The sequence below is a fragment of the Polypterus senegalus genome, chromosome 1 (genome assembly GCF_016835505.1).
Source record: "Polypterus senegalus isolate Bchr_013 chromosome 1, ASM1683550v1, whole genome shotgun sequence".
Lineage (NCBI taxonomy): Eukaryota > Metazoa > Chordata > Cladistia > Polypteriformes > Polypteridae > Polypterus > Polypterus senegalus.
In genome coordinates, this window is record NC_053154.1 from 129,724,074 (window position 1) to 129,744,154 (window position 20,081).

General features: G+C 37.7%; 1 protein-coding gene across 3 annotated transcripts in view; it reads left to right on the forward strand.

Annotated features, from left to right (window-relative positions):
• LOC120531947 (immunoglobulin superfamily member 10-like) overlaps positions 1 to 20,081 on the forward strand; it is a 35,390-nt gene that overhangs the window by 884 nt on the left and 14,425 nt on the right. For 2 of the 3 annotated variants that reach the window (XM_039757834.1, XM_039757844.1), the window contains exons 2-5: positions 4,464 to 4,716; positions 5,207 to 5,336; positions 11,070 to 11,460; positions 15,130 to 19,866. In XM_039757834.1, the coding sequence (XP_039613768.1) occupies positions 4,514 to 4,716; positions 5,207 to 5,336; positions 11,070 to 11,460; positions 15,130 to 19,866 (5,461 nt within the window). In that variant the 5' untranslated portion in view covers positions 4,464 to 4,513. Of the gene's footprint in view, positions 1 to 46; positions 4,717 to 5,206; positions 5,337 to 11,069; positions 11,461 to 15,129; positions 19,867 to 20,081 lie in introns of those variants that run through there. The other variant, XM_039757854.1, reaches the window with a different exon arrangement.

A 20,081-nucleotide genomic window follows, 5' to 3' on the forward strand; every position in this document is an offset into this window, starting at 1 on the left:
TAGATAGATAGATAGATAGATAGATAGATGTTTCAATTAATCGTTTTAACGTGAAAGTATTTTTTCAAGCTATTTCTTTATAATAGCAGTCTGGTGTGTGGTGACGGGGTGTAGGAGCCTATCCCGCGCACTTCAGGAGTAAGGCAGTAATCAGCATTAGACGGGATGTCAAAGCTGCCACAGGGAACTCTAAAGCCCACTCTTGTGCTGCGGGGAGTAAAATTCACTCTTAATACAGAGATATTGAAGGAAACTGAACTACAAAGGGAAAACCTACAAGGATAGGGAGCACATGTGGAAAAAAACTCGGAAACAATAGTAAAGATTCGAATGCGAAACAGAAACATTATTTAGTATTGCAGCACCTTATATTTCTTGTTCTATCTATCTATCTATCTATCTATCTATCTATCTATCTATCTATCTATCTATCTATCTATCTATCTACACATGTATTATTCTGACAAAATTAGCATTCTCCAAATTCAAATGCGGGGCTAAAATTGCCACTATCATAACTATAATTGTTTGGCTACGTGTCCAAGGATACATTTTAGAGAGTATTTGTCAATACAGAGTTTGTTAGTAAATACCATTTGTTGATCATTTCAAAAAAGAGTATTTGACACCATTCAAAATAATAAACACAGTACTGGAATGGTAGTTAGCATATCAACCAAAGGATTTCTAATTGGAAAGGTATTGTGTTTCATGTAGACTTTACCTTGAGCAGGTGTGCATCTAGAAAGAAAGAGTGTTTTACTTTATATATAACAACAGAGTTCGAAATAAAAGCTTGAGTGGACATTTTAGTATGAAAGGTAACACCACGACCATTTATTTAATTATGGATCACGGATATCTGGAGGGGACTGCAGACACCAAAGTGGAATCACGGTAATCAGCCCTGGAAAGGGAGCCAGTCGCAAACACACTCACACTTGGCCTCTTCAGTCTTACCATTTAACCTGACATCAGGTAGTTAGACACACGTTATCATTCCACAGTGGCTGTGGCTGATGATAAGGGGGGTGTATAAGAGGTGTGCCCAGAAGCGCAACACAGAGTGGGTGGAGTTACACAAGTAAAGACACGCCCATTTGTCAGGCAATGTCTAAGAAAAGCTACACAGTAAATACATATAATTTGTATATATATATATGGAATACAAGTTAAGTGACTTATTTATAGTTTCATAGTGGGCGGTGAGACTATTAGTAACATGAGAAACCCAGTAGTCTAGGGTCCTAGCCTCTACACTATCCTGCATACAAAACATAACAACTGGATGCTGTCATTTTGATTGACATATTCTTGACAAATGAGCAGACTCCACAAAGCAGTTCCAAACTGATTTCCATAAATGGACCCAAATGATATAAATCTATTAAAAACAATTGAACTATAGCCAGTTGACAGTGTTGGAGAGGAAAACAAACACTCCAGTCAGCAGCATCCCTGGAGAAAATAAACCTCCAGAGGGTTCATGGTCAGGTGTAACAGACAAAATCAAAAAGAAAATTAGGTACAACCAGAGTCCTGGAGACCTCTGGGGTATAAGTCTGTGCTAGGCTATCTAATGTGACAACAGAATCTTTTCAATATTTCCAAATAAGGGTATCATAGCAAAATGGCTATGATGCATAACAAACACAATATATAAAAACTCAAAAATCTACAGTAATAAATCCAGTAAATCACAGAAAAATTGTATCCTGTTTGGGGAGATTCCTTCATTGCGCCCAGTACGTCACAGGCTGTAGAATCTGCCTCCTGAATTATTTTAAATAGGTGTGAAAATAGATGACTGACTGTAGTGTGGTTCTGTGTGTGGTATGAAGTTAAACAGTGCACTAGTGGACAGTCACATTCTTTTAATTACTTTAGATCCATTAATTATTACTTATTTGCTACTAAAATAAATAAATTAACTTCAAATTAATCTGCGCTGCAAAAGTAAAGTGGCCCATTGGTTAGCAGTGTTTTGGGTTCATATCCTTGCCAGATATACTGACTGTATGGAATTTGCATGTTCTACTTGTTCCTGTGTGGGTTTTCTCCAGAAACACTGCTTTTCTTCCCAAATCTGAAACAAACGCAGATCAAGTGAACTGGAAACTTTAAATTGTTCAATTACATAAGTGAGCCTCTATGTGCTGTGCAATGGACAGGCATCTAGAGAGACACCGTGACTCATTTACACCGAGAGATGGATTAGAGCAATTTCCCAACTCTGAGATGAATTAAACGGGTTCAGCAATGGGTAGATGGACCACTGCTAGATAAGAAGTCCCTTTCATTTCAATTTCCAAAGGATATCTGTATTTTGTTTAATTTGTAGTGCCACTTTGCTTGTGTTGAGGCAGGCTCTAATGTTTGAAATAGAAAAAGGTGAGAATTGATGAATTACTCCATATAGAAATATACAAAACTGAACCCATTTGTTGAATGAGATCAATATAAACCTAATATAGATTAATTTGTTATTACTGTTTTGTGAAATGTAGTGAATAATAATTTGAGTTACCAAACATCAACTTATACACAATACTGTGAGTATTGCTGTTCTTGTTTTGGCAGTGACTGGATACAATTATTTTCATGAGACATATTATTTTTGCTCTGATCCTTTCTAATGAAATGTGTAATATGTAAGATTAGGTTGATTTGGTTTGAATAGTATATGCATATGTAGCATTCAGTTACATATGATGCCAGCAATCTGGCCTTGATAACTTACATTTCATTGACTAATATAAGATTCTCAAGCCCACCTTATCCAATTCAGGGTTGTGGGAGCAGGAGCATTTCTCAGTGACACTGGGTGCAGTTCAGGAACTGACCCAAGATAAGAAGTGAAGTCCAAAAAGCCAAGTTTAATGTTATAGCATGACTTCCTCACTTTTTTTGGCATATATGCTTTTAAAAATATTATTCTACTTTAAATTATTTCCTTTAATATGCACCAGTGCCTGCTTATGTCAACACAGTAAGTATGGCAGCTCTCTACTGTAAACTACTGTTGAATAGTGCTGACCATTAGTGGCAAAGACTGCTTATTTAGTAGTTCTGCAGTCATATGCTACTACTCATCCATTTTCAATCACACCTAAACCACTAAAGGGTCATAAGGGTTGTTCTTGCAGCATCCAAAACCACTAAGGCTAATAGTCCTGGACAACTTTATAGACAGTACATCACTGGGCACACATATACACCCACACACCTATTCAGACCAGGCCATCTTAGAGTTGGAAATTAGCCTAAAATGCAAATTTTTGAAGTGTAGGTGGAAGTTGAATAACCTCAGAAAAATATACATGGAACACCTCAACTCCATACAAATAACGACTAGGTTGGTAATCTAATCAGGACTGTAGGTTTCAAAGTAGAGTATGACTCTGTAAATACAGGATGGCACAGGGAATTGGGAAATTTTTTAATTGACATTCAATACACGAATAAACACATTACAAAATACATCTAATGATGAAATGTATTGGACAGGATATGTAATTAATGATAGTAATCAATATTCATTCAACATTCATTTCACGTTTTGAAGAAAACATCATGAAGGTGTTGTCCATTTCTCCGTACACATCCTGACAGCCTGTTCTGCATTGCTCAACATAACATGTCAAGAGGAATGTCAGTGATTTCCTCTTCAATCCTCCTTTTTAGTTCAGCAATGGTTGCAGGACGTGTGCAGTACACTTGGATTTTGAAATGTCCCCACAGAAAAAAATTGCAAACAGTGAAATGTGGAGATCTCGGAGGCCAGGGAATGAAATAACGTGCCTTCCAAACAATCGTCCAATAGCCGTTGGGCAGTATGAGAAGTGGCTCCACTTGGGAACTTCTTTTTTAAGGCTGAAACTTTCTACCAAGTTACATAAGCATGTTGTAATCACACGAGCAGACAGGACAGAATCACAACATCCTAACTGGTAAAGATGCCAAAATTCCCTTAGCGCCACAGTCAGGCTGTCACCATTCTTAAAAAAGGCTTTCACAGCAAACGCTTGTTGCGCACCACTTCACTACTCCTTTATAGCTAATGGCAAGGGGGTCTAAATAAGGTCACATTGGTCCCAAACAACTGCTGACGCCCCAGAGTTGCCAACACCTAGTTCCAAAATTTCCTGTTTACCTGCACCACCCTGTATTACAACGAATGCAGATTGTTATGGCTTCTTTGATCAAATGTAACTGTAATTAATCACTAGTCAAGTATTTTACACATTATACCTGGTGGTCCTTCTTAAATCTCTTTGTAGCTTCTCCCTTTTCTAAGGGTCATTTGTACTATCCTGTGTGGTCACATTTACATAGGTCACATATGGTATCCTGTGAGAAATTTCCTCCATTTCTAAGGGTCAGTTGCACTGCTGCTCTCATTTCAGTGGGTCATTTTTGCTAATGTTTGAGTTGTTTTCCATTTTTTGTCATTGTACTGTCAGAACCGCAATATGAATTCCTTGTGATGGCTATCTGAAAAGCTTACAGCAAGATGAAAGCGATTGGCCGAGCAGCTCTGTTCTTACACTGGAGGTTCCTGGCACTCCTGTGTTTGTACCTGAAGGACATCCCAATAAGCAGTGCTTGCCCCAAATCCTGTGCCTGCTATGCAGAGAAGGAAGTTCACTGTACTTTCAGGTACTTTACCTCTGTGCCTCAAGGGATTCAGCCAACTGTGGAGAGGATTAATTTAGGGTAGGTGTTCTTTTTTTTTGTAAGGCGTGAATGTTAATGTTAACCATTAATGTGCTACTTGCTGTTCACTAGTTGAAATTATCCTTTGAAGTTTTGCACTCATGCTGAGGTTCTCTGTAACAAACTGAAAAACAGTTTTACATACTTGGTGTTAGTGTCTTCTACCAACTCATCCTTTGCTCATTAAGAGATAATTAAAATAAGCCTGTCTCCTGCCTAATAAGCTCAAATACCATCTGGGAAAGAAGAAGGCTGGAACACTGGGGCTGTTTTTTTAGTCTCTCAGGTAATAGTTTCAACACACACAGTGCAAAGAATGAAAATGATTTCATTTTGGAAACAAGAGGTGAAGTAATGAGTACAAAGAGGAAATGTGATACAGATTTTATAAGACCTTCAGAAAAGTAATAAATATGAGGAATGGTTTACAGTCATTATTAACTGATGTGTTAATGTCTAGTGGCTAATCAGTATGAATGCTTTCTTCTAGGTATAACAGTTTAAGTAAAATTAAAGAAAATGAGTTTTCTGGATTACGTTACCTGGAATTGTTAATGTTGCACAGCAATGCAATTGAAACGATTGAGGACAAGGCGTTCAGCGATTTGCAGTCTTTACAGGTGGGCCATCTAAAATTACCCAATTACTGCAATTCAGATATCCCTACCTCTGAGTCTGGAGTGTTAACATGCAAAAAGTCTTATCATTTATTCTTAACTTTTTGTGTTTAAATATTATTGTTAATAACTTAATTTACACATTCAATAAAGAGAATTTTAATCTACATTAGTCATTTATGCCTCCACTCAGATCCTAACTTTGTCAGCAATGGGAACGTTTTCCCTCAGTAGGCTATTTCTGTGCAGGATGGCTACTCATTGTTAATTCAGATTGCTGGGTTGCATGACAAGGTTGCACTATGAATTCAAATAGAATAATTAAATCATTCAAATATTCTTTGTAAGAGTAAGTGTTGAGCCATTTTATGAGAATCATTCTGGCAACTTCCTAATGAATAACTTATAAGTGACAATACAAGAACTGGATAAATGTTACCAGTCTTTATGAGTAAATGGTGCAGCCCATAAGACATTAGGAATAGGGACTCTCCAGGCCATAGTTTAGTGATACCTGTTTTGTTTTGAACAAATCTGTGTCATGCTAAAATGAAATGTACTTTGTATATATACTACATCTTCAAAGAGCTATAATGATAGGTGCTAAAATGTAGCTACTTCCTGAATATGGTGCCATCAGCAGACTCTGTCCAGGGAAGTTAGGAAGTCGAATGTGACTTGGGGGTAGGAATTCTAAACAGGAAAATAACTTTCCAGATGAGTTATCTTCACCCATGATTTATGGTCCTGCAGCCTGCTTCAACTTTAAATACATGCTAGTCTTCCAAAGAAGTGTCTCCTAATGCTGGTGTGGTGCTACCAGTCCTCCCGCTTCAGGATTTCTCTTAAAATCATTACTCTAATAAGGGCTTATATTTGTTGTTCATATTAGATTAGATTAAATCAGATAAACTTTATTAATCCCAATGGGAAATTCAGATGCATACAGCAGCAGAAACACAAAAAACAAGGATGCTGACTCACAGGAAATATAATATAGCCAATCAATCAATTGTTACATAAGTAAATAAAAATAAACAAATGCATATTGAGCAGATATTTCAAAATTAGCTCCACAAGTGAATCAGGATGAACAACTGAATTGCCGGATAGCAATTGGCAAAAACGACCTCCAGAGGCACGTCTTAGTGAGTCTGTGACTAAAAGTGCTCCAAGACAGTGCTTCCTATAGGGGATGGAGGGGATTATTCATGATAGTATCCAATTTTGCCACCATCCTGTTTTCCACAACAGCTTCCAGTGTGTCCAGGGTTTGAGATGTGATGGAACATTTAAATAAGTAAATAACTAAAAATATAAATAAAAGTGTAGACAAATATTGTGAATCTTACAGACTGTTATTTTATTATTGATTTATTGACAGTAGCTCTGACATCATCAGTTTTTTGGTGCTCCAGGACAGTCATTCACTTTAACCAATCAGCTTTAAAGTGAATGTTTGACATCATAAAGAGAGAGCAGTGAACACGAAGGAGCAGGATTTCACTTGCTTTAGTAATGTTTTACAATGTTCTACTTACTTTTGGAATTTCAGTGATGTCAGATTTTATTCCACCAAGTTTGGAGGATTTAGCATATGTAACTGTGAAGAACAAAGATTGGAGCCTTTATAATGGAAGGGCAAGGCATGGCTTCTCATGCAGTTCTTACTTTATGATGTGAGAGGCTGACTGTAAAGCTGATTGGTTGAAAATAAATAACTGCCCTGGAACTATCATTTTGATGTTAAACTAGAATCATTATTTTTTTTTTTAACTTCCAGAAAGATGTTCACAGTTTTCAAGAACTGTTTACAACACCTGCCTTCTAATTTATTGGCAATATACACATTAATTCAGCTGAATGGTAACAAAGAGGTTGCTGTTAGTGTTTCTAACATACAACATTTTGTATTTTATATGTTTTGTGTACACTATTGTGTGACCCGACATTTGCGCGATAGACAGATGAGCGCCGACAAAATAGTGCCGATTAAAACGCAGCGTCAAAATCACGCCGACAAAATCGCGAAAGTTTCATTAAATATGAATTACTAGTTTAAAGCATATATAATAACAATTATTTTAGAAGTCAATATTATGAGACACGGCACGCAGATAGTCCTTAAGATCACGCCCTGCATATGTAGGAAGAATTGCTGCAAGACGTCTTGATAGTTGAGCGTATTTAGACTTGCTGGCTGCCTGACTGCTGGTAATTCCGCTTTGTATACAACGCGTTATGCCACCCCTCGACTGAGTTATTTGTTCACGGCATGCCATAAGCAGTTATAACAGTTATAACCTAGCACATAATGTGTACATAATGCGCACGTACGCGTCCCACTCTCTTGGCCTCTCTCGCGATTTTGTCATGGCAATTTTGTCAGCGCGCATTTGTCAAAAACCAGTTAGAGGGTTTGTCGGCGCTCATTTTTCCATCGCGGTTTTGTCGGGGCTCATATGTCTATCGCGCTTTTGTCGGTGAACCCACTATTGAATGTACAATTTTGAATGCTGCTTGAAATCATTTTCTTAGTGAGCATAATGCATTTAAATTAGTACAAATAATTTAAAACAAGGATTTGCTCAGCACTGCTGCCTCATGGATCCAGCATTCTCAATCTGACGCCCACTCTGTGTCATTGTCTGTTTGGACGTTTGCACTTTCTCTCCAGGTCTGTGTAGGTTTTCTTTCCACCTACCAAAAGTATATGCCTTATGTTAATGAAAATTCTAAATTAGCCTTGTGTGAATATGTATGTTGACCTTACAATGGACTGCTGCCTTATTGTATGCCAATTGCTGCCTGGAGAGGCTCCATCTGCAGGCAACCCTAAACTGGAATCCATCCATCATGCTTAAGACTATTCTGTTATATTAAAATGAAATTTGAAATACTTGTAAGGAACAAATAGAATATTTTCTATTGAAGTGCATGCACAGCAGGAGATTATATTTTAAGTGTTTACAAAAGAAAAAAAAGACATTGCATTTATATAGCACCTTTCAAGACACTCAAAGTCCTTTATATAAGGAGGGGGGAGCCACTTTCACCACCACCAATGTGCAACAAGCACCTGGTTGATACAAATGCATAAATTTAGTGCCAGTATGCTCACTACACATTAGTTATTCAGCTGTAAAGAGATGAGATGAAGGACAATGAGGGACAGAGGATGATTAGGGTGCAGGAATAACCGGGCCATAGTGGACAATTTAGCCAGGATATTGGGGTACACGCTTCTTTTTACAAAAGATGTCTAGGGATCTTTTATGACCAAACAGAGTCAGAACTTGTTAACATTTCATTCAGAGGATGCACAGTATGTTAGTAAAATAAGAAATGTAAGCACCTTGAGCATAGGGCAGGCACTATATAAACAAAATATATTATTATTATTAATCTTCTTCTTCTTCTTTCAGCTGCTCCCATTAGGGGTCACCACAGAGGATCATCTTCTTCCATATCTTTCTGTCCTCTGCATCTTGTTCTGTTACATCCATCACCTGCATGTCCTCTCTCACCACATCCATAAACCTTCGCTTAGACCTTCCTCTTTTCCTCTTCCCTGGCAGCTCTATCCTTAGCATCCTTCTCCCAATATACCCAGCATCTCTCCTCTGCACATTATCCAAACTAACACAATCTCGCCTCTCTGACTTTGTCTCTCACCCGTCCAACTTGATCTGACCCTCTAATGTACTCATTTCTAATCGTATCCATCCTTGTCACACCCAACGCAAATCTTAACATCTTTAACTCTGCCACCTCCAGCTCTGTCTCCTGCTTTCTGGTCAGTGTCACAGTCTCCAACCCATATAACATAGCCAGTCTCACTACCGTCCTGTAGACCTTCCCTTTCACTCTTGCTGATAACCGTCTGTCACAAATTACTCCTGACACTCTTCTCCACCCATTCCACCCTGCCTGCACTCTGTTTTTCACCTCTTTTCCACAATCCCCATTACTCTGTACTGTTGATCCCAAGTATTTAAACTCATCCACCTTTGCCAACTCTACTCCCTGCATCCTCACCATTCCACTGACCTCCCTCTCATTTACACACATGTATTCTGTCTTGTTCCTACTGACCTTCATTCCTTTACTCTCTAGAGCATATCTCCACCATTCCAGGGTCTCCTCAACCTGCTCCCTACTCTTGCTACAGATCACAATGTCATCAGCAAACATCATAATCAACGGGGACTCCTGCCTAATCTCGTCTGTCAACCTGTCCATCACCATTGCAAATAAGAAAGGGCTCAGAGCTGATCCTTGATGTAATCCCACCTCCATCTTGAATGCATCCATCACTCCTACCGCAGACCTCACCACTGTCACACTTCCCTCGTACATATCCTGTACAACTCTTACATACTTCTCTGCCACTCCCAACTTCCTCATACAATACCACAGCTCCTCTCGAGGCACCCTGTCAAAGACGCAATGCAACTCCTTCTGGCCTTCTCTAAACTTCTCTATCAACATCCTCAGGGCAAACATTGAATCTGTGGTGCTCTTTCATGGCATGAAACCATACTGCTGCTCACTAATCATCACCTCACTTCTTAATCTAGCTTCCACTACTCTTTCCCATAATTAATAATAATAATATTAATAATATATTTTATATTCTAATCATTAGGGAACCAGATCATTTATCAAAATACACTTTATATTGAAGTATTAATAAAGAAATGTTCATTTAATAATATTTCCAAATCCATTTATTCAAATATGGATTGATGGGGAGCTTCTTCTGGTTGTATTTTACATTCAGGCTGGCTAAAGACTGAAATATTTCCATTGCAGGAAACACTATATACACATTCTTACAAAGTTAAAGAAATAAACAGATTAACTAACATGCACATCTTTGAGAATTGGGAGTTAATCAGGAGTATCCAAAGACTGACAGTTCAAACAAAACGAGAATGGCTCAATGTGTGAGTAGTTTTATGTGTTGGTAAAGTAGCAGCACTAACCAATGCACCACCATACCATATAAAGGAACATAAAATGTGTCTATTACATTTTTTTTCCAGAAGCAGTTTAAATTTAAAGTGCAAACCCCACTGACTTAAACCAAGGACTGTGCATTACTGATGTCTGTAAAACATGATGAATTTTACATTAAAACCAGAATCACAGGAGCATTGAGCACAAGGCACATTATCGTTCTATTATAGGGCAGACGATTGTTGAAGTTATGCCAGATAAAATTAAAAGTGACAACCGCCAAAAAGTTTAAAATAGTGTAGTTCATATCATTGTGCACTCTTTGTCACTCTCCATGGCTTTATCAGAAAGGAATTATTAGTCAAACATAAACCTTACCTTGAAACCCCAGGATTGTTCGTTTTCCAATTGGCAATTTCCAAATAAAACTGACAGTAAAAAGGTATTGTGTATTTTAAATACCTTTAACATATTATAGAAACCTCAAACCACCCTCACATATGTTAGCAAAATTTAGCATCTATATCTTAGTGAGATGGGAGGTTGCCCAGAGAAAACCCGCTTAGGTACTGAGACATGGTGCATATGGCCCACTGGCAGTGACTGGAGCACTGGTTTTTCAAGAACACTGAAAACAAATATTGACACTTTTAATATTCTGAAATAATATGTGAAAAAATCCCCTGATGTAATAACCAGGTAATGAATCTTCATTTTGAAGTGTCCACAAATTGAAAATTATTCTAATGAACCTTTTTTTCTTTAATATTTTAGGTGTTGAAGATGAGCTACAACAAAGTGCGAGAACTTAATAAGAACACATTTTATGGTCTTAAAAACATAGTCCGTCTTCACATGGATCACAACAAAATTGAATTCATTAACCCTGAAACATTTTATGGATTAATGGAGCTAAAGCTTGTTCATTTAGAAGGAAACATGATTCAGCAGCTTCATCCAGATACATTCGTTACTATGCGTTACATGCAGAATTTTAAAGCATCATCCATTAAAAATATTTACCTTTCTGACAATAATTTGAGAGACTTACCTTCAGAAATCTTTGCTCCCACTTCTCAGCTGGAAAGCATCTATCTTCATGGAAATCCTTGGTCTTGTGATTGTACAATGGAATGGTTTGTGAAATGGATTGCAGAAAATGAAGGTAAGAGAATCTTGTAATAACTGAAATATTTTCATATTGTACATCTGAAGCTATCATGTTTTGGTTGAATTGAAGCATGTTAAAAGGTTGGTTGGTCCCCTGGTGTGCTTCCATACTGTATCACATAATAAAAGACACATATTCTTCATACATACTTTCCCAGCATGGATCAATAGTCATGGGGCTGAATAATATCGCAGGTCTATATTGGTCATCAGTGGTATGTTCAGCTCCCTCCCAGCTTCCAGAAAAAAATGGTTTAAAATCCCAGCCTAGTAACTGTTTGTGTTCACATGTTCTTTACTTGTATACATTTTTCCAAATATTCCAGTTTTGATTCCAGACCTAAAGATGCTCAAGCAAGGTTAACTGGAAAACCTAAACTAGCCCTGTATGAATACATGAGTGTTCTCCATGATGGAGTGGTGCCCCGCCAGAGATGGTTTCTGATGGCCATGACTATAAAGTTTAACTGTTGCTTGAGTGGTTGCTACCACTTGCAACATGCAGAGCTTCATACCCTTTGGATACACTGCAAACCTTTGATAGCTTGACTTTGGAATTTTGCAGTTTTGCTTCTGTCTTTTTGAGTTTTGTTTTTTTTTCATTGGTCCTCACTAGTTTTCTTGTAAATGAACCATCTGCTTCATTCTTGCCAATAATTTTTTTGATCTTATTCTTTCTAAAATAATTGTCACGTTCAGGTTGTCTGTCAGTCTTTTACTAACAAGTTTCATCTGGACTCATTCTGTACTATTAATTACTGTATATGTTTATTTGTGTTTTATCTGTTAAAAGGGGGTAGCATATTAGCAGGATTATAAGGAAAGTTTCAGTTCCCAATCTCATGACACCCTCTAGCAGATTAACTAAGGTTAAATTAAATTTTTAAATTAAATTGTAAGGTTAAATTTAATGTTAGTTAAATCTAAAGTAGAAAGTGAAACTGCTGGAGGGAGGGAATTCTTATCAAGAAAAGTGGAAAGTGGCATAGCTACCTGCTGCAGTTAGACAATGTGTCTGAATTTAATAAATAGCATGACAGGTAGTTAAGATAAGTCACCATCAGTGACGAGCAAAACGATTTGCAAAAATTAAATTTGCAGTGAAACGTAGAAAGGTGTTTACATAAGAAATTTGTTTAGCTAAATATCTAAGCTGTCCCAATATCTCATCCAGATTCTTCTTAAATGTTTCTACTTCAACTACATGTCTTGCTAGTTTGTGCCAAAGTCCACAGGTCTTTGTGTAAAGAAGTGCTTCCTGGTTTCAGTTTTCTTGTTGTGTTATTGAGTATGTGGTTCACACTTCAGATGAAAGAATGCTGCTGTATCTATTTTATCAATACATTTAAGGACTTGAAACACTTGGATTAGGTCCCCATGCAGTCTCCTCTGCTCGAAACTAAATAGGTTTAATTCCCTGAATCTCTCAGAAAAGGACATGTCCTTAAGTCTTACTTGGTTGCTCTCCCCTGTACAGCTTCACCTGCTGATATGTCTTTCTTGTACCTTGGTGACCAGAACTGCATATTCAATTTGACTTCAATTGACTTCAATTTAACAGTTTTTAAAAATGTAGTGAGAAGTCTAGCAAAATTGCACCTTTTATTGGCTAACTAAAAAGGTTGCAATATTCAAACTTTGGAGGCAACTCAGGCCCCTTCTTCAGGCAAATTTTTTTTCCTTTTAAATTGCTCTGTACATTACTTACAACGTTGTGTCAACATATATCACTAAATCCAATTCAGAGGTTGCTTCCTGTATGACAGTGTCTCCCATCTTGCATTTCATTCCTATTGCCCATGTGTGGCACTTTTGCACTTTTCAACGTTTAACTGGATTTTCCAGGTGTTTGCCCAGTTCTGAAGAATTGTGAATTTCACAAGTTTAGTAACTATACTAACTACATCAGAATCAATGTCATTAATATAAATCAGAAAAAGTAAAGGTCCAAGGACAGAACCTTGAACGAAAACACTGATGACCTTGTTCCATGTGGAGCATTCTCCTCTTATCTGTACTCTTTGTTTCCTGCTGGTTAACCAACTGGAGATCCAGTTCTGTAGGTTACCTCTGATGCCCACACTTTCTACTGTAGTTTCTTTGGCATGGGACTGTATCAAAGGCTTGGATCATGACAGGAAATGTTTTCTTGTATCTTTCTGAATTTTGTCTACCTGACATTTAGTATTTAAATAAAAATCTCTAGTAAATACAAAGTGTGCTAATCCTCAACCAAGATAAGATAGTTACTAGGTAATGGCAGGGGTGGTGTGCAGCAACAACCTTCTGTGTTCTGAGTTTTCCTTTAGAGAAACACACTAATGTACACATTGATGCATTTTGGTGTGTCATCGCATGGAATATATACACTTTTTAAAAAACATGCTACATTCCTCCATGGCAATGTGAACCGAGTTTAAGCATAGAATTGATTTTACTTGTGTGATATAGATAGCATGCTTTACGCAGCAGTGAGAAACAATACAGGTAAAGATGGAAGTATGAATGAATCTTTACAGAGCAGTATTCCATGTTTTCCACCCAAAAAAACCTTAAAACCCCAAAAAACTCTATAATGAGTTTCAAATTTCACAATTGTAAAATCAATTGCAATATAAAGTTTAGTGTTAGTTGTAGCAGTAGGGGGTGCTATAGCTCCCTTGAACCCTCAGGTACCACACCAAACACCAGGTAAAAGTCCATTAATTATTATTTTTATTATAATAATTATGTGCACCAAGCACCCACCAATCCACACTACTCATACAATAATTTAATTATTCTACAATCCTCCTCTCCCAGACACTTAGCCACCCTTCCTCCCAGCTCATCTCGTCGTCTGGGAGTTCCCAGAGTTCTTATATAGTTCCTGACCTGGAAGTGTTTCTCATCCTTCAGTCCATGATTCCTTATCACTTCCGGGTCAGATAAAAAGTCCTTTTCTTCACCCCGGAAGTACGTCCGAGTCACATGGACAGGAGGAATGACGTACTTCCGTAGCTTAGGGCAAATAATAGTCCCTGGCTCATCCGGGAGCAACCCCTGGTGGTCCCGATGTTATCCAACAGGGCTTTACAGGAAAATTCCATAGTCCATGATGCCCTGTTGGAATTTGAAGCATCTCCATGTCACAGGGAGGGCTCCCTCTGGCGGCCTGGGGGTATTGGCCAGGATAAATGGCTGGCCATGGACCACACAGTTTAAAAATTATGTGAATCAATACTTATTTTGCTTATCACTAGTAATCATGTATTTACTTCTGAAATTTATGTATTCTTACTTTCACATATTTTTAAGAATTCTATCATTATATATTAAGTTTTTGATTACATTAATTGTGTCTAGATAAAAAATATTTAAGTAATGTACATTGACAACATAATCTGATTTTACAAAATATTTTTTTGTTTATGATTTGAAATTAATACTATCTTAAATATTTTATTGTAAAGATATTTTGGTGCTGGGGCAGTCGGAAAGAGATCAGAAATAAATAAAGAGATGCATCTGGCTCTCTCTGTATGTTTGTTTAGGAATAGTATGTCCACATACATTAGTATTAGATTATTACAAAGCATGAGAACTGAATGTATTCAGGACATCTTGAACATGGTAGAGCACTACACAAATAAAGGAACTGAAAAATATTTTTTGTTTCTTTTAGGAATACTAAAATGCAAAAGGGACAGAAAATATGCCAATGGACAACTGTGTCCTATGTGTGAAACACCTCATACATCTAAAAACAAAGATGTCACACAACTTGCTTTACCAGAATTAGCTTGTTTCAAGCCAAGGATTTATGATCACCTTAAGCAAAAGAATATTACCGTGGATGAAGGAGACTTCAGTCCAGTCTCTTCTAAGAATTTCATTGCACCTATTGGATCGATGGTCCTAAATATGACAGATCAGTCAGAAATTGATGCAAGTGTGGCCTGCAGTGTACAAAGGCCACATGCCATAAACGGTGTCACAGTACAAGAGAACAATGGAGTTACCGTGCTAAGTGCATCATTATCAACATATTTAGTCTGTAATATTGATTATGAACATATACAGCAACTTTGGAAAATACTTGCTACTTACAGTGATGTACCCATGAAACTGGAAAGAGGTTTATTATTAACAAAAACCCCATACTTATCTTATAAATATAAACAAAAGGAAAATGATGAAGATGTCTACAGTGGTATAGAAGCTGAGGTCAGGGCTGATCCTGCTTGGTTGATGCAAGAAGAGTTCACTTTGCAGCTAGACAGAGCAACAACAACATTCACAACACTGAATATTAAATATCTATCTGACATTCGCATAAGTGTTGATGTTAGTATGCAGAAGTCTCTAAAGTATACTTGGACACTTATCCAAAGAGATAATACTACGAAAACCGAACATACGGCTCTAATTGGTGGCACGGTAGAATTGAATTGTCAAGCATTTGGAGACCCCAGTCCTGCAATTGAGTGGATTTTTCCAGATGGTAGTAAAGTTCGAGCCCCATACACCAGTGAAGACAGAAGGATTTTAATCTCTCCTTCTGGTAAATTTACATTAAGAGGAGCAGATATTCCTGATGCAGGTCTCTATCGCTGTATAGCAACCAATTACCTTGATGCAGATGTACTTGCCTTTAGGATTACAGTTTTAAACCCAGATGTTGAGGATTCAGAAATCAATGGAATTCATCTATCAAAAGTAATTGGTGATACTTTAATCCTTGCTTGTGGATCTGTAGCAAACCCTGAAGCAACTTTTAACTGGGTGCTACCAGATCAAACAGTGCTTGATAAGTCACAAGGGAATAAGATTCTTTACCAAAATGGTACACTGGGCATCCAGGGGCTGACTGAGAGAGACCGTGGATTTTACAGATGTCTTGCTGCAAATCATTATGGAGCTGACATTTTAACTTCACAGGTATTGTTGGATAGTACTGCCATAAATAACACACCTTCACAAGCAGTTGTTAAGCATCTCTTGGAAGAAGATGAAGCATCAGGAGATGAGGAGGAACCCACCCTGCAAGTTTCTAAAACAGATTTTAAGGAGCTTGTGCCAGTTGTCTCCAATAAGCACAGACAAGAGTCAAGGACAATAACTACAAATAAATCATATCCTACAAAAACTAGAGGTTTTAAAGGTTCATCTCACAGGACAAATGGCATTGCAAGTAATAGAAGGCTTGGAGGAAACAGACGAAATGAGCAATTCTCACAGAAAATAGATACTCAACGCAGGGCAGAATTCTTGCACAAGATAAGAAAGAATAATCATTCTCGGAATAAAATGTCAAAAGTTGCAAACAAAATTCAAGCACAAAATCTATCAAACCTTTCAGAAGATGATAATGAACATTCAGGGGAATTGTTGACAGAGGATGAACTTTTGATAATGACAACAACCACGGCCAGCAATGTTTTAACCTCGACCAGAAGTACTGATTTAACAACAGGGACAACCATAAGGTATGTAGAAAATAAAAATTTAATTACAACTGCCACACCATTGGAAACAGAAAGCAAAACCTTAAGAGCTCAAAGAAATGTGTCAAAGACAGATATATATGTTACAGAATCACCCTTAAGCCAACCATATACAGTGCTTCCTGAAATAGTAGCTGAGTCAAGTTCTGAGATACAGTTAACATTTTCAGGAGAAGTTGATGATAATCTTAAGGATGTCACCACTATTCCTTCATTACCTTCCACTGCAAGACCTGACAGCACTTTACCAAAGACTGACTCTCTGCCAGAAATTGTAAATCAGGAAAAGACAGACTCCACTCAGCAGCCATTAGTCTCAACAATCTCAACTACTGAGGGAGACAAAGACGAGATAACTTTTCATACAACACAGAAGATTACCTCACCTCGACTTCCTTCAGGGTCTACTATTATTTCTCATCAACAAATTCAGATAATTAGAGGTGATACGTCACAGCAAACTGCAAATAAGTCTCGTCAAGGCAAAAAAAGAAAATTGACAGGCAGGAGAAGAATTATTAGACCCAACAGAATTCCAGATATACAAGAATTTTTATATAAAATTGTCAAACCTAACAAAAGTCCAACAACTCAGGAAAATGAGAATGTGACAAAGTCAGCATCCATAGAAATTACTACAAAATGTGAGTGTCATTTGACTGATGTGCCCTTGGAGGCTTCTGAACCAGAGACCAGGTATAATGCTACTAAAACAAAGGGAAAAGAGAAGGACAGCATTATTACAGGTTCAATAAATGAAACGAATGAACACTCCAGTAATTTAGCAAGCCAGTCCTCTGTGCAAGACCAGATTCCACCGAAGACCACCACTTCATTAAAGGTGGGTAATGATATTACTTTTACAGAAGAACTGCAAACATCTTTAATTAAAACTACAACATCAAGTTCTCCTGTAACAACAAGATCTAAAATCAGTATTCAAAGTTCCCTTACTACACCTACTCTTGTAAAACCAACTCAAACTAAAGAAAGCCTAGGGGGAGTGACCAGTAAAGCCAAAGCTGAGACATCAACAACAAGTACCACTAAAACGACTACAACCTCCAAGGTTATCCATGGTAAAATTCCGTGGCACAAACTTTTTGGAAATAAGCATACTCAAAAGGAACTGCTGAAAAGGCTCAAAAAGCCAATCATTCCACTCCTTCCTCCTAAACCTACACCATCTAAAACTACCACTACATTGATGATGACACCGAGGCCTACTACTGCTATTGCAACTATTGCTGCTACAACTATTCTTCCATCTAATAAAGAATTTGCATCCCCTTTGGTAACACCCATTGAAATTACAACTCAGACAGGCATTGTTCATTTTTCAAGTGCCTCAATAGATTTTTCCTCAGGGTCATCATTCACCACTGAAGTTCCATCACTAGTAAATGTTTTATCATCTCCCTCAAGTACTTTGGCAACAGTAATTGACAGGAGTCCTGAAGTGCTTTCTTCAGCAAAGGTTCTTGAATCATTTACAACTGAGGGTCCATCAGTTACCAAAGTGCTAGCATTGCCCTTCACAAGTAAACCAACATTGACAGAAGGAACAGCAGATATGGAAACTTCAGCTTTGCCAGATGAACTTGCTTCTGGCTCTTGGTCAACCACTTTGCAGTCTTCAGTCAAAGATATTTTTACCTCTGCAATCTCTGTTCCTTCAAATAGTGTTGTGACTACATCTCAGATAGCCAGCACTATGCCAGAAACTACAATGACAACATCTACCACCACCACCACAACCGTAAAGCCGCTAGTATCTTTTAGAAGAAATGGGTTCAGGCGCAGACGTCCAAGTAAAAAAATCACAACCACACAAAGTACAATGTCTGCACCTGCAGAGAAAACTGTTCACAATACCACAGACAATGGAATAACAAGTCAGCCTGCATTTCTGACAACCAGACCTCACATTTTAGCAGCACCCATTCGTACAGTCTCCACAATAATATTTCAACAAGGGACACCAGGCGTTAAAATAAATACAGGAGCTCCAGTTGTGAAGATTCCAGCAAAAGAAATAAGTACTAAAACACCTTCTGAAACAAGCAAGGAGGATAATAGGAGAAAAGACATCATTACTACTACTGCGAGAACAAACCTATGGACATCCAGATCTCCAGCTACAACTCTCAGACCTCCCAAAGTGCAGTTAGAGCCCATCATGCCAATAAAGAAATCTCCAGTTACTTTTACACCTAAAATTACTCTCAAGGATAAAATGACTTTGAAACTGACGTCAACCACAAGCAGTTACATTTCCTCCAGCACTGATGTTCTCAAAAAATCAAACATCAGCTCCAGAAATAATTCTAGAAGTACAATAAATCTTGTCCAGACAGTTTTACCAATTCCACCTACAAAATCAACAAGGTCTGTAGTTCCACGTGTTAATGTTTATAATAGCAAACAAAATGAATATTTTACTACTACTGAAACTGACAGAAAACTTCTTGATGGGAGTGGAAGTTATTTGACAAAGCCAGATATAGATGATCCTACAGTTTCACCATCAAGAACCACATCAAAAGCAAAGGAAAACTCTCTTTGGCAAAGTCAGTCCTGGCAGGAACTCTACCCTGAAGCTACAGATCAAGTAAACACTTTAACAATGAATGCCTTAACAGTATTACAAGAGCCAGAAAAGGGTCACACAAAGCCTCCAGCTATCTATAACAATGACATGGAAAATGCTATAAGTAATGGGTACGGAAGATCGACATTCACAACTTCTAAAATCGTTAATTTTGAACCTTGGACAGAAGAATTACCTTCAAAACCTAAAATAGTTGGAGGAAATGCAGCCAGCTATACAGTTCTTTCTAACTCTGATGCATTTTTACCCTGTGAAGCTTCTGGAAATCCTCTACCAGTAATAAGCTGGACCAAAGTGTCGACAGGTAAGGAGTAACATTTCTAATTTTGCTAATTTTAGTTTCCTAATGTTAATGAAAGTAAATACAGTAATCCCTCGCTATATCGCGCTTCGACTTTCGCGGTTTCACTCTATCGCGGATTTTAAATGTAAGCACATCTAAACATATATCACAGATTTTTCGCTGGTTCGCGGATTTCTGCAGACAGTGGGTCTTTTAATTTATGCTACACGCTTCCT